At 46.8% G+C, this 12711-nt stretch overlaps 1 protein-coding gene across 1 annotated transcript in view; it reads left to right on the forward strand.

The window, feature by feature from the left end:
* Positions 1–12711, forward strand: part of LOC146185941 (putative phosphatidate phosphatase) — a 29634-nt gene that overhangs the window by 3589 nt on the left and 13334 nt on the right. The window contains exon 3 of the mRNA XM_084606862.1: positions 69–170. Within this exon, the coding sequence (XP_084462988.1) occupies positions 69–170 (102 nt within the window). The remainder of the gene's footprint in view (positions 1–68; positions 171–12711) is intronic.

Here is a 12711-nt window from a genome sequence, read left to right on the forward strand (position 1 = left end):
TGTCCACCGCTACTACAGCGGCGGGTCCAACTGTGAAACACTTCTACTGTATTCTTGTGTTGTCGCAGATCTTCGTGGTGGAAGTGGCGCGGACATTGAGCCGAATACCTGAGCCAATCGCAGGAATAGGGGGCTGCTTCTTCTCATGGCAGGTGCCAGCCACACTTCAGGTGAGAAAAACATCATTTGTGCGCGAACCGCGACGTCAAAAGGGGGTCAACCACACGTACCCGACCGGACGCCCTGAGCACACCTGGAAACATAATGATGTAATAATATTAATGCGAAAGCCTCTAATGGCTCATACTGTCGGCGTTTATTCGGTCACACAATAGCTGTGGATCATCCTGACAGCCACGCCGGGCAGTTTCTCCTTGTCTAGCGCCATGCCAACGTGGTTGCAGTGGAGACCAACGCCGCTGTTTACCTTTAAAGCTCTCAGTGAAGCACTTTAGTCAGTGGTACATAGTGAAAGTGATGATAATGACATAGAAGAGTGTCACGTCATCACGGGGTGGCGTCATCGACTGTGACGTGACGTCATGACCGGATTTCATTACAGTGATGATAACGACAGAGATGACTGTGACGTCATCGACCATGACTACGATGTGGTAGAAGGCATATGAAATATATATCTACAGGCATAGTGGCTTGCTTTACAAGCGCGAATCAAGTCCGCTGGTGCACAAAAAACAGCAAAGAGCACGCACTGCCTGTACACCCTTCCCCTTCTCCTGCCAAGCGCCCAGCAGCAGTTCCTCCGACAGAGGCCTCTTGTCCAAACGCTTCAAGGAAGCGGCTAGCACAGTTCTTTCGCACGCATACGCTGGGCATCTCAATAATATATGGTCCACAGTCTCTGGGATGCCACAAGTTGAACATTCCGGCGAGTTCACCTGTCCAATTACGTGTAAGTACTTGTGCGTGAAAGCCACATTTAAACGAAGTCAATGTAGCAAGCATGTCTGATGACGCGGAATATCACGCGGAACATAAAATTTGAATGTTCGATCGAGCCTTCTTTGACGAATGTGTCGGGCGTCTGGCTGGGCCCAGTAAGCTGCTGTAGCATTCTTCATACAACTCGTAAGAAGGCGCGTCGTATCCGCTTTTGAAAAAGCACATCTGTTTGGAGGCCATTGATGAGAGCACTTTCCGCTTCATCATCGGCCTGTTCATTCCCAAGGAGCCCGCAGTGGGCAGGGATCCATTGAAACATTATCCTGTGGCCTTGCAGCTGGGCAGATGTGAGGAGCTCCATAATGTTTAGTGCCAGGGACTGGTAGGCAGTGTGGTGTAAGAAGTTTTTCAAAATTTGCAATGCTGTCTTTGAGTCCGTGAATATACATCATTTTTGAGGTGTTTCCCCACATATGTAACGAATAGATTCCCGAATGGCTACACGTTCAGCAGCGGTTGATGTAGAAGTATGTCCCAAAAGGAAATGTAGCGTCGTTTTCTGAGCTGGTATGACCACAGCTGCAGCGGATGTCTGTGCTGACACAGATGCATCGGTGTGTACGTGAATATAATTCCGATATTCGGGCCAGATGTGCGCCAGAGTGAGTTGTTTGAATCCACTAATTGGCACCATTGATTTCTTTAGTATTCCGGGAACACGAAGGTGCACCAAAGGTTTATCCATCGTCCATGGTGGTTGTGCGGGACGATATGGGAGGGCATATCCTGTCGGTACTTGCGACTGATGGCAGCGGAGTGCACTTGTAAAACTGCAGTCTGGTCGCTCATCCACAATCTTGCTGAGTGGGTGAAAACAGTATCTTGTAAGTGCTCGTAAATATGCACGAAGTGGTTCGTGCGACAAGTATATGGATATTGGGCAAGCATGTGCATCTTCAAATGTGCCTTTGTTAGAGGTGCATCTGGACAGTCGGAGGCATATTTTCAGTGCCTGCGCTTGCACGCTCTTCAATGATTCAAGTATATAGCTTTATCGAGAAAAAAAGGCAAACTAGAATTGTACTCGTGTGTTACAATTACAATGCACTGTGAGGGCAGCGCAATGGAACAAATCTGTAGAGTAGCATAGACCTTGTGTCACGTTTCGACACATATGCCGATTTCAAAACCGCGTACGGATAGGATTATATTCTATTATTTGTCTTTTGTTTTTCTTCTAAGCGGGTAACGGTAATATCCGCCGCGAGTTATTAATCTGAAAGGCTGGCTTTGGTCACTTTAATCAATTGATGAGGCGCCATTTTTCTGTTGATAAACTACGGAAAAAAGTTGTCCGTTACCTATAGCGTGAGAGCGTCGGAAAGAGTTACCTTCCCTTGTATTCCCGTTAACCTACACTCGCGCTCTCCATTTGTACCTGCAAAGAAAAAGCATAATCGATTAATGGTGTTTATCGGTGCCAATGAATGCAAAACATAACCGATGCAGACTTCGTATAAAGAATCGTGCTACGCATTGCTGCTTGCACCGGCATCATTTTAACGGTGTGGTATGTGTACCTATACATTGCTGCACGCCCTACCGCACCGTGCGCCCGCTGTGACCAAGAATCGGCGTCGAAAATTTCGCGGGGAAAAACAAGACAAAAAAAAAAGACATGACGGTACCTAAATTAGCAGCATACGCGCCTTAAAACAGCCACCCATCATGAAGCAGCCAGCCTATAGCACGGTATTTACAATAGGCAAATATTTCTATATTTAATTGAAGAAAATCTACCCAATCGCCAGAGATTCGTTCATGCGTGTGCTGAAACAAATATTACATGAACTTTTCCAGCGAGCGTATATAATCAACCAAACTCAAGCATCTCATCTCAGTAACTAAAAAAAAAACCGCTTTTAGTACTTCCGAAGTACTTTTATGCAAGCAAACAGCGAGCGAATCCTAAAGTATGGGAGTTGTTTTTGAGCGTTCACTTAAGGGGCCTGTCCGAAAAAAAAGTTTTGTCAGTAGGTGAGTTGCGATAGTTTATTGCAGGAAGAATAATCAACACATGCCGGTTTGTGCATTATCTACCTCGCTCTTACCACTTCCCACAAAATACTGCGTATTCGCATAGGTAGTTGACAGCATGGGTCAGCCATCTCTACATCTACACTGGAATGCCACATATACGTCAGCCTTCATTCTCCTGTCGTTCACTGCGAGCCCTTCATGCCCATCTCGCAATGGCCCATGTAAGCGCACGAGCGAAACTGATGATGTCTCACATTGCGCAAATCACAAAAGCGATTCAACAAAACGTTATTTGTAAGTACGGTGTGACAAGAAAAGTCGCATTATGAATCAAGATTAAGCAGCGCACAAACTAGAAGCGAAACGGTCTACCGTACTCGCCCATTCTCACGAATAATTTAACTCTGATTCTTCTTTTTTATACGGCTATGCGGGAATGGAATACAGAGCAACCTTTTTGTTATAGCCAAGTACTTGTAAACGCAAGAGCATTCCTTCGGCACGGCAATAATTTAACCGCCCATCCGCGCCTCCAGCCGTGCTAGCCGCAGTCGTCCTACTATGCGAGTGGCGCGGCGATCACGAACACCCGATGTCCAGGTCTACAGCGACTGCCTTTTCAACATGCATAGGGTATTATGTGTTTCGAGCGTTTCGTAGGATTTCAGGACCTCTGTAAGGGTCATGCCTGTTAACGCAAAAATCTCCCCGAAGTGTACACGTTTGCCAAACATCCAGGATTATTTTTCCAAGGGAGAATTGTTAATGAGCACGTATATACTGAGGAGTGCCGCGTACTTGTGCCCAATCAAAGTATAACTATTGTGCACAATTTTAGAGAAAAATTAGTGGTCGTTCAGGTGCCTTTAGCATCACTGAGCGATTTTTGTTGTTGTTGTTGTTGTTGTTGCAGACTTTATGCGTAAGTTGGCTCTCGGGCAAAGGAAAGTGCAGTACTTCTCTGGGGACACGTAAACTTACAATGAACGGCATACAATTCGATGTACACCTGGCCAATCCTTTAACAGTACCGCACGACCGCTGACGGCCCGGTACAGCGGCGCCTAGGCTAAGCAAAGTGTAAATCGGGAGATGGAACGAGCGTTGGGGTGAAATCATGCCGCTCGAGGAAGTGTCAGCCTGGCTGTTTTGCTCCATCGGAAGCAATCCGTCGAATAAAGTTTCCTGCCCGAGTTCTGAGAGCGCTTGTTATACCTGTTGTGTCCTTGTGGATTTGACTAGTGCAAACTTCCAGGTACTATACACTTGTCCCCGGTTTCATTTGCGGGTACTGTCTCTAGGAGGTTTCTCTTGAAATTAATTATGGGGCACCCTGAATTGTTTATTGCAGATATGCGTCCTTCATTGCAGATACTACCCGCACGATCTTCAGCGGATAAAAACAAGTAGTGGCAACTTCTTGGGGTGCCGATACATATCAATCGATTATAGCAGGGGTTGCTTCGCACTAATCAGAACAGCCGTGCACACGAGGCCCACTGCAGCAGCAGGAATTGTGGACATGCCCTAGACCTCTCGTGACTTGTCATCTTTTTACGTTTCCCGGAGCAGTACCGCTGGTCGTGCGTTACTGTTAAGGAACTGGCCGGCTGTACATAGGTCATTGGCTCGAATCCCCATAGCAAACTATCCTCCAGCTTGAATAGCAGACAGATAATTAACGGAAAGCAAAATGGCATGTCCCTACCACGAACGCTGCACAGGTAATGATTGCGTCATAGTTTTTACGCGAAATCATGCGCGCACCTTTTTCTCTGGCATATTTTCTCACGTGTTTTTTACGCGATATTTGAACTCTGGGTTAAGGTGCCAGCTGCCGAATGAGCCCGATGGGCTAACGCGTAAACTGCACATCTTCGGACAGCTCCGCGATGGTCCGCAAATCAGAGAGACTGTGCGGAAAACGACGCGTTTGCCCACCAAACCGGTTTTCTTTGGCCATACCCGCCCACCCTCGCGCTTTCCTGACGTCACATATTGTTTGCGAACATAGAGAGGACTTTAGGCGGGTGCGAGTGGGCTTAAATTGAAGGGGAAATTCTCTCCTCCAGTACTGGGACCCAAAAAACTGTGGGTAGATGAGAAGGTGCGTTTATTTGTGGACCATGAAGTGCCGTTCATTTGCGCTGCTGGAGCTGCTGTCAGAAGCCTATCGCAAGAAGCGTTTATTCTCCTCGTGAAAACACACTAAAAGGCAATATCTTGTTCTCTGCTTTCAATATTTTGAGCCCATGGGTTGCAATTTTCTCGGTGTATTATTGTTGTTGATCCTTCCACAATCTAGGCCTGTAATTTGACTGCGTGTAAAGCAGACAGTGCAAGTACAGTTTTTGCTTGAACGGAAACCACTGCATTTCGATCTGTACTTTTATACCGTTACGCGCCTTGATTTTCGTTTTTCTTCTTTGCTGAAGCATATTTATGTCGCTAACTTTGCTTTTATTTCTCGCCATGGGATCGTAGAGTTCCTTAGCAAGAACGTATTAACAGACACTTTCACTCAGTCCAAACCCTTCGTGTACTGCTTAGAACGACTTTTTCCAGCATGAAGCTGTGTCCTTCCCTTGACCAGCCTTGAAACGTTACAGCTAAATGATGTAACCAGTGCATGGACTGTTGAATAGAGGGGAAAGCGCGCACATTTTTTATCAACAGCTCTTTTAACCTTGGCAAGAGATGAGACTCCCTTGAAGTTATATTGAGGTGCGCGCGCGTAGCATCGTCAGCAAGAACCAATTTGCAATTTCCAGCCCTTCTATAGCATTTTATTTTTGCTTGTTTTACACTGCATTTCTTATATATGTACCAACATGGCCAAGTCGCTGTCCTCTCATCATTTTTGCCCGTTTAGCAAGAACGGCACTTTTTTTCAGTATCATTGTGCTTTTAAAGAACTATGCACAGCTTCAATTCCCCTTATAAATTATTGCTGTCAGGCTACATGCATATCGAACCTGACGGCCACACGGATTACGTTCATTGAATCCGACTGTTCGTAGTAAGCAGACATCTGAAATTAGTCCCAAATTACAAACTAAAAAAATGGCACTGCTTAAAAAGCGCGTCATGCGCGTCTACATCTTCAAAGCAGACCCTATCATGCCGCTTTTCAATCAGTCCAGCACAGTTATGCTCTCTTTGCCCAAACCATCGCTGCTAACAATTTGCTTTAGGGGCGTGATATCACTAAACTTGGTTGTAGCGTTCGCGGCAGCTGGTACGTGACAGGCCGAATTCCTCGAGGTCGGAGAACGCTGGTGCTTCGAGTGTAAAGGCTTCATCACACAACGGCTATGCGTTTGACGACTGCAGGAAATCATCCCATGTGACATCCGGCCAGCTGTGAATCTCACAAATACACATGTTTCTGACCACATGGAGTTCCGACAGATTTGTTTTGTCGTTCCTGTGCCCACACAGCGCACGTGCGACGGGCTGAATGAGCATGATTATTCATATACTCTATGCCGAAACTTTCTAGTAATGCAACTTTCTTTGTAAAAAGAAAGGAAAATAAAGAAACTCTGCGGGCGGCTAGCACTGGTAATATTCACTGATATCAATTCAACTCTGACCGCAGCAGGCTCTGTACCTGAAATCAGAACTGAAACCGCACTTCTGCCCGAAATCGAATTCATATATTTTCGCTATCTTAGAACCGAACCTGAACCGGAATGATTTATAGAAACCGTTCAGAACCGGCTCGGGACACGGTTCAGCCTACTTTTCGGGCAGTGCGACATAACTTCCCTTTTCTTCCGCCGAAAAACAAGAGATCTCCAGTGCACATTTAAGTAACGAGAGTTACCCGTAGACAGTGCGAGAAAATGTCACCTTATTTGAAAAATAACAGAAATGGGAGGCAAGAGTGACGCCTGAGGGACAAATCATACAATTCCATAATGCGCATTTGTTAACAAACGATGAGTGTATTAGGCTCCATATCCTAGACATTCCCTGAATATTTGAATCGAATGGAGCCTAATACACTCATCGTTTGTTAACAAATGCGTATTCTTCTTCTTCATCATCATCATCATCGTCGTCGTCGTCGTCGTCAGCCTGACTATACCCACTGCAGGGCGAAGGCCTCTCCCATATTTCTCCAATTAATCGAATTAAATGCGCATTATGGCATCCTAAACATTCCCTGAATATTTGAATCGAACTAGAAGACTATGAGTTTGCTGTTATGTTAAGTGATATGACTGTGACGTGATGTGATGTGGCATGTCTGTGATGTGACTGCACTAACTTCAACAATCCCTCTCTCACAACTTTTATATCCACTCACGCCCTTCCCCCAGTGCAGGGTAGCAAACCGGTTGCTTTTACGGGTTAATCTCCCTGCCTTTCCTCCTCATCTTCCTCCTCCTCCTTGAATCGAATCTTAGACTGCTTGCGAATCGCCATTCTTTCTCTGTGCCATATACTACCCGAATTTAACACAAAGGTGTTACATTCAAGCCAACCTATGGGCGCTTGAATCACACATAGGTCATACACATATGCGATAAAATGTTTACTTCCGAAGGCATTAGTTATAACAGAAAGCAGCCGCTAAATATTAAAGTTCCTATAAATAAATCGCCACAGTTTTTTAGCATTTTACCAAAAACTTGAAAAAGCTCAGGGGTGATTTTTTTTTTTTTATCCAGGTAAGCGGGCTTTACATCCCGGAAGCATGGCGAGGCTCAGAAAACGTGGTGGTTATCCTGGCGCCAGCTTTTATAGCCGCTACTGAGCACTAGAAAAAGCACGCAGAAAGCGACATCTAGAGCCCCTGATTTAAATTTCGCACAGATGTGCCGAACGGGATTGCCTCGGTTGCTACGAAGTTATCTTCCACCGTGAAAATGCAGAGGAGCTCTTCTTTTGAGGCCACCTGTCCTGTGGGTCCACGTTAAACGCCAAGGCAAACCTGTTCGCTTCTGCCTGTCTTTTAGAGCGCAGCTCTCTAGCGCACGTTCCTGGGTTTCGCGTCCGCGTCGCCGTCGGCGTCGGCCTCGTAACCAGCTCCGCCCCCCTTTCAGCCCCTCAGCTCAGCCCTTCTATTCCTGCGTGGCTCCGACCGCGCGTGTTATCTCATTGCCGCACGCGCTCCCCCGCTCGCCGCTGCTTATACCCCCTCCCCCCTCTTCCTGTGTGGCGGCGAGGGTGCTCTCCGGTTGCCGAAATGCCGGCTCGCTATCAGCGAATCAAGGTGCGTGTATCCCAAGCCGAAACGCATGGTCACGTTCTCTTCACTCGCTAGCTGCGTCAGCGGCATCAGTCAGTCGCTGCTATCTGTTCGTCGCGCAATGTTCCTATGGGCCCACGCGCTGCCTCCCGCAACCTCGCGATAACTTAATTGGTATCTTCATTTCTCCGACCACTAAGCTTCTTTCATGACAGCAAAGAACTGTTAGTGTTTCTTGAAGAAATACGTGTGAAAAAAATTTAAAAAAAAAATACCGATGATTACGTTACTTCCTAATGCGAAATTTGAGCGAAGCAAATAAGCTACATGCATGCGCTATCACAGAATTTTTTTTTTAGAGCGCAGCTCTTTGGCGTCCGTTCATGGGTTTTTATTTTTCACACGTATTCCTTTAACAAAGACTCCCTTCTCGGCGGCGGCGATGAGCTTCTGCTTCAGCCTCGCTTACACCTGGTTGCTCTCGACGGTGGCGATGAGCCTACGCGCTTCGGCGGTGCGAACAGCAGGGTCTTCTCGACGGCGGCGATGAGCTTCTGCTTCAGCCTCGCTCTGGATTCTGGCGGCGACGGCGCTGGGCCACTGCTCTGGCGGCGGCGGCGGCGGCGGCGGCGGCGGCTGCGGCTGCGGCTGCGGCTGCGGCAGCGGCAGCTTCAGCGGCAGCGGCAGCAGCGGCAGCGGCGGCGGCGGCGGCAGCGGCAGCAGCAGCGGCAGCGGCAGCGGCAGCAGCAGCAGCAGCAGCAGCAGCAGCAGCCGCCGCCGCCGCCGCCGCCGCGGCAATTTCGGCTCGAGCGGTGCACATATACAGATCCGCCGCCACCGATCTGGCTCTCTGATTGCCACCGCACAGGGGTTGCATCGGAGGAGGAGCGAAGAAAGGAATTAAGTTCGAGCCGGCGCTTTGACAACCGGAGACTCGCAGGAAGAGGGGGGAGGGGGGCGGCGTGTACACCCAGCGGCAAACGATGGGGGCAGAAGCGCGCGCAGCAAGCGGACAACGCGATAAATGGAGGAGGGAAGAGATAGCAGCGACTGACTGATGCTGCTGACGCCGATAGTGAGTCAACCCCAGCTGCGGAGTTGGTTTCAGGGACAACGCCGCCGATGCCGACGCAAACAATGATACCCTCGCTTCCGCAGCGCCAAGAACCAGGTCTAGCCGTGGGAAGGTGGTCACGTATTCGTCGACGTGCCGGGGCCTACGTGAAATAACCGGCGCGTCGGCAACTGAAGAGCACCCTATCCGCCACAGAGGAACAGGGGGGGGGGGGGGGACCCTCTCCTCCTCTTTCTGCATGGCGGCGACGGTGTTCTATGCAGTCACGTTATCTTGACTCTCTAGCGGCGTCAGCGGCATCCAGCGGTATCAGTCGGTCACTGCTAGCGCTGGGGGGATGAAAGAGGGGCGGAGCTGGTTACGAGGCCGACGACGACGACGACGCCGACGCGAAACCCAGGAACGGACGCCAAAGAGCTGCGCTCTAAAATGTTGTCTGTAATTGCACATATGTGTCTTGCTCAAAATCTTTGCATCAGTCTGTCTTTGCATCTTTGCATCAGTATTGCATCAGTATTTGGAATACCTAGCTTTTTGCTTTTGCACAAATACACAAAGTATAAAGGAAAGATGGACTGTTTCTGCTTCCGGAAGACGCCCTACAAGCCCAATCGTAGCTCTGGCTTGTTCGCATCCTGTGTTATGGCCCTGAAATGAATAAATTATTATTATTATTATTATTATTATTATTATTATTATTATTATTATTATTATTATTATTATTATTAGGTATTATTATTATTAATACATTCGGGAACTCGCTTTCTTCCTTTTTATTGGAAGTTAGATAGCGTCATATTCTGAATGGTACTTGTATCTAATAATACTTCCTCTTTCAAGTCATTTGTATTTACTTCAATTGTGGTTTTCCTTCTGCTTTTATTTGTCCATGTTCTCAAAATCGTTTTAATATTTTTTATTGGTATTTTCACATCAGCGCTGTGTATTCGTATCTGATCCTTGTTATCGCTTTCAATAATTTATATGTATTGTATTTGGTCGTATTTTGTTCTTTCTTCTTTTGGACGCTTTATTGTGTTATGTTTTTCAAGACATCTTCCTGCTTAATCTCATTCTCTACGTCACTTATTTTACGTAAATTCCATATATTTTGTCTTCTATTTGTGTGTGCAAATCTTGCGCGTGCATTTTTATTCTTCTTTGTGCTGCAGCACCAAGACCATATGGTTGTTCCTGCACAAATTAAAAATAAAGATTTAATAATTGATGATTGATTATCGTCATATCGTCATCGTCATCATCATCATCATAATCTGTGTGGTTATGTGTTTGATTTCCTGCCGATATTTGAGGGATATGTGTCCATAGTTTGATTGGTTAGTGTCATCTGAGGGGGTGATTTAAATAGGATTAAGGAATGAGAAAATGCGCCCTGGGCCCTGGGTAAACGGCTAACCTAGACGCTTATCGCAATAATCTTGTCATTTTGCTCTTTGAACATTTTTGTCATGAAAATACGTTCTCGCAACTGCGCCATTAAATCAGCTTGTTTTCGTTTTCCCAATGCCTATGCTTCAGTCGTTCCTCCACCCAAAGACTTAACACGCTACCAAGTAGAACTCGGCCGGGTTTGAGCTGCACTTAGCGCCAGGACAGAGAAAAACACCTAGAATAAAGTCTTATTACCTTCACATTTCGCGGCAACCTATGTCAACACAACGTTCGCAACAAGTACACGGCCGCGTGCCTGACGCTGGTCACCCGGAAGGCACTGGTCCTGCAATGACTTGTTACTTCAGGGTGTTCATGTGACGTCAATATCAGCTCACTTGTCTATATAGCGAGAGAGATAACCAGTATTTTTATCGACAAGAACTTGACCGCATGCACGCGGCTGGGTCGCATGATGACTCCCATGGGTCACCATGCGGCTTCAAGGTACTGCTGGCTTCAAGGTACTGCTATCAGGAACTTACTCCTGTATTGTCCGTTTCTGTTTCATTATCAGTTGGTTCCAGCTCTCCTCGTTCGCTGTAGAAGCTTGTAATATTACAATACAAAGCATGGTTCGAACGATCTAATAGCAAACAGACAAGGCTAATTTCGCAACGCCGTAGATCCCTCGGGTATACGCGCAGCCTTTCGCCTACGTGTTCTAACTGGCAGGTTGTTCTGTGAATTATAAATATTAATCTTTTTAAACATAAATAATTATTTAATTCATTCATTCATTCGTTCGTTCTGTGACGAGAAAATTTATTGAGGACTGAAAACCGGGCATATATTATAGCGAGCCGAAGACCAAACGCTGAGAGAGACATTGAGCGCGCTGTTAAACACAAAATAAAAACAAAATAACCGGAGTTTAGTTCCGCTTAAACCAATTAAAATGTGCGAAAGCACTGTTTGGCATGGTTTAGCATGCATGGTTTTGCTTGACGGTTAAGCAATGAGAAAATGACACTGAGTTTAGCGAAGTGTTATGCATTTTTTTGACATGGTATACAGTTGGATAAGCATACATGGTCGGCTCGAATACTTTTCGCGAACTAGCCGTCAGCTTGGTTAGCAGATTGATTATAATTGGGAGGCGCAGTGACATGGCACCACGTGAGAGCTGCACAAGGAGCGACTGTTTCATAATTTTGATACGAAAGAAGGAAAATCTGGCGCCACATGAAGATAGCTCTTAGTAATGCGCCATACGGGCAAAATCAAATGGCGCGCCATGGGCGACGAGGAAGAGGAGAGGCCCTGTTGTGCATGCCGTCGTCCCACTCGTCGCTTCAGCAGCTCGACAACGTCTGACGCCACAGTTGCTATGGCAACCAGCGAGGCACAAGCGTTTCTTCTGCTCGGCTTTGACAATCCTATGAGTGTTTTCACGCAAAAAAGGAATTCGACACACAAATCACCGAAAACGGCGACGGAAGCCGAGCACATTCTACAGCTATCTCTTTCAGCCGCCTTTCACCGCTTGAGTCGAAAGCATTTACGTTTTGTTATACAGCATGCTCGGGCCTCGACAAAGTCAAATGGTTGGGTTTCGGAACAAAAAACAACAGATAATTTTCCCAAGCGCGTAAAAAAACTGGTTACAAACAAAAAAATGGTTAGAAACTTTAACAATAACACAGCAGGATCAATCCAGTCAACAATATAGGGAATACAGATCTTTTCGGATGACGAATGTTTCATACTACGCTTGAAATTCAGAAAAAAATAATTATTCTAAGTACAGGTGGAAAAATCTAACCTTAACAAAATGCTACTTAGCTCACTACTTTGCGGGATATCTTTTCAAGCCTTGGTGAACCTCCTGAATTCTCGAAAGGAGCCACCTGCGAGTTGACTCAGTTAAAGAGCAATGTCGGGCAGGGGAAGGTCATCTTCGGCAGTTGAGTGACCTGACCCTTGGGCAGATTGTAGCACCTCGAGCCGCCGCAGGTGCGCTATTGCCTTCTTGCAATGCATCCCATGCTTCTCCCTGCGGGGAAATCCCGTGCCAGCGTTGTCGTCGACGCTGTGAAGG

This window comes from Amblyomma maculatum, chromosome 6 (genome assembly GCF_055883805.1).
Source record: "Amblyomma maculatum isolate TAMU_Amacu chromosome 6, ASM5588380v1, whole genome shotgun sequence".
Classification (NCBI taxonomy): Eukaryota; Metazoa; Arthropoda; class Arachnida; order Ixodida; family Ixodidae; genus Amblyomma; species Amblyomma maculatum.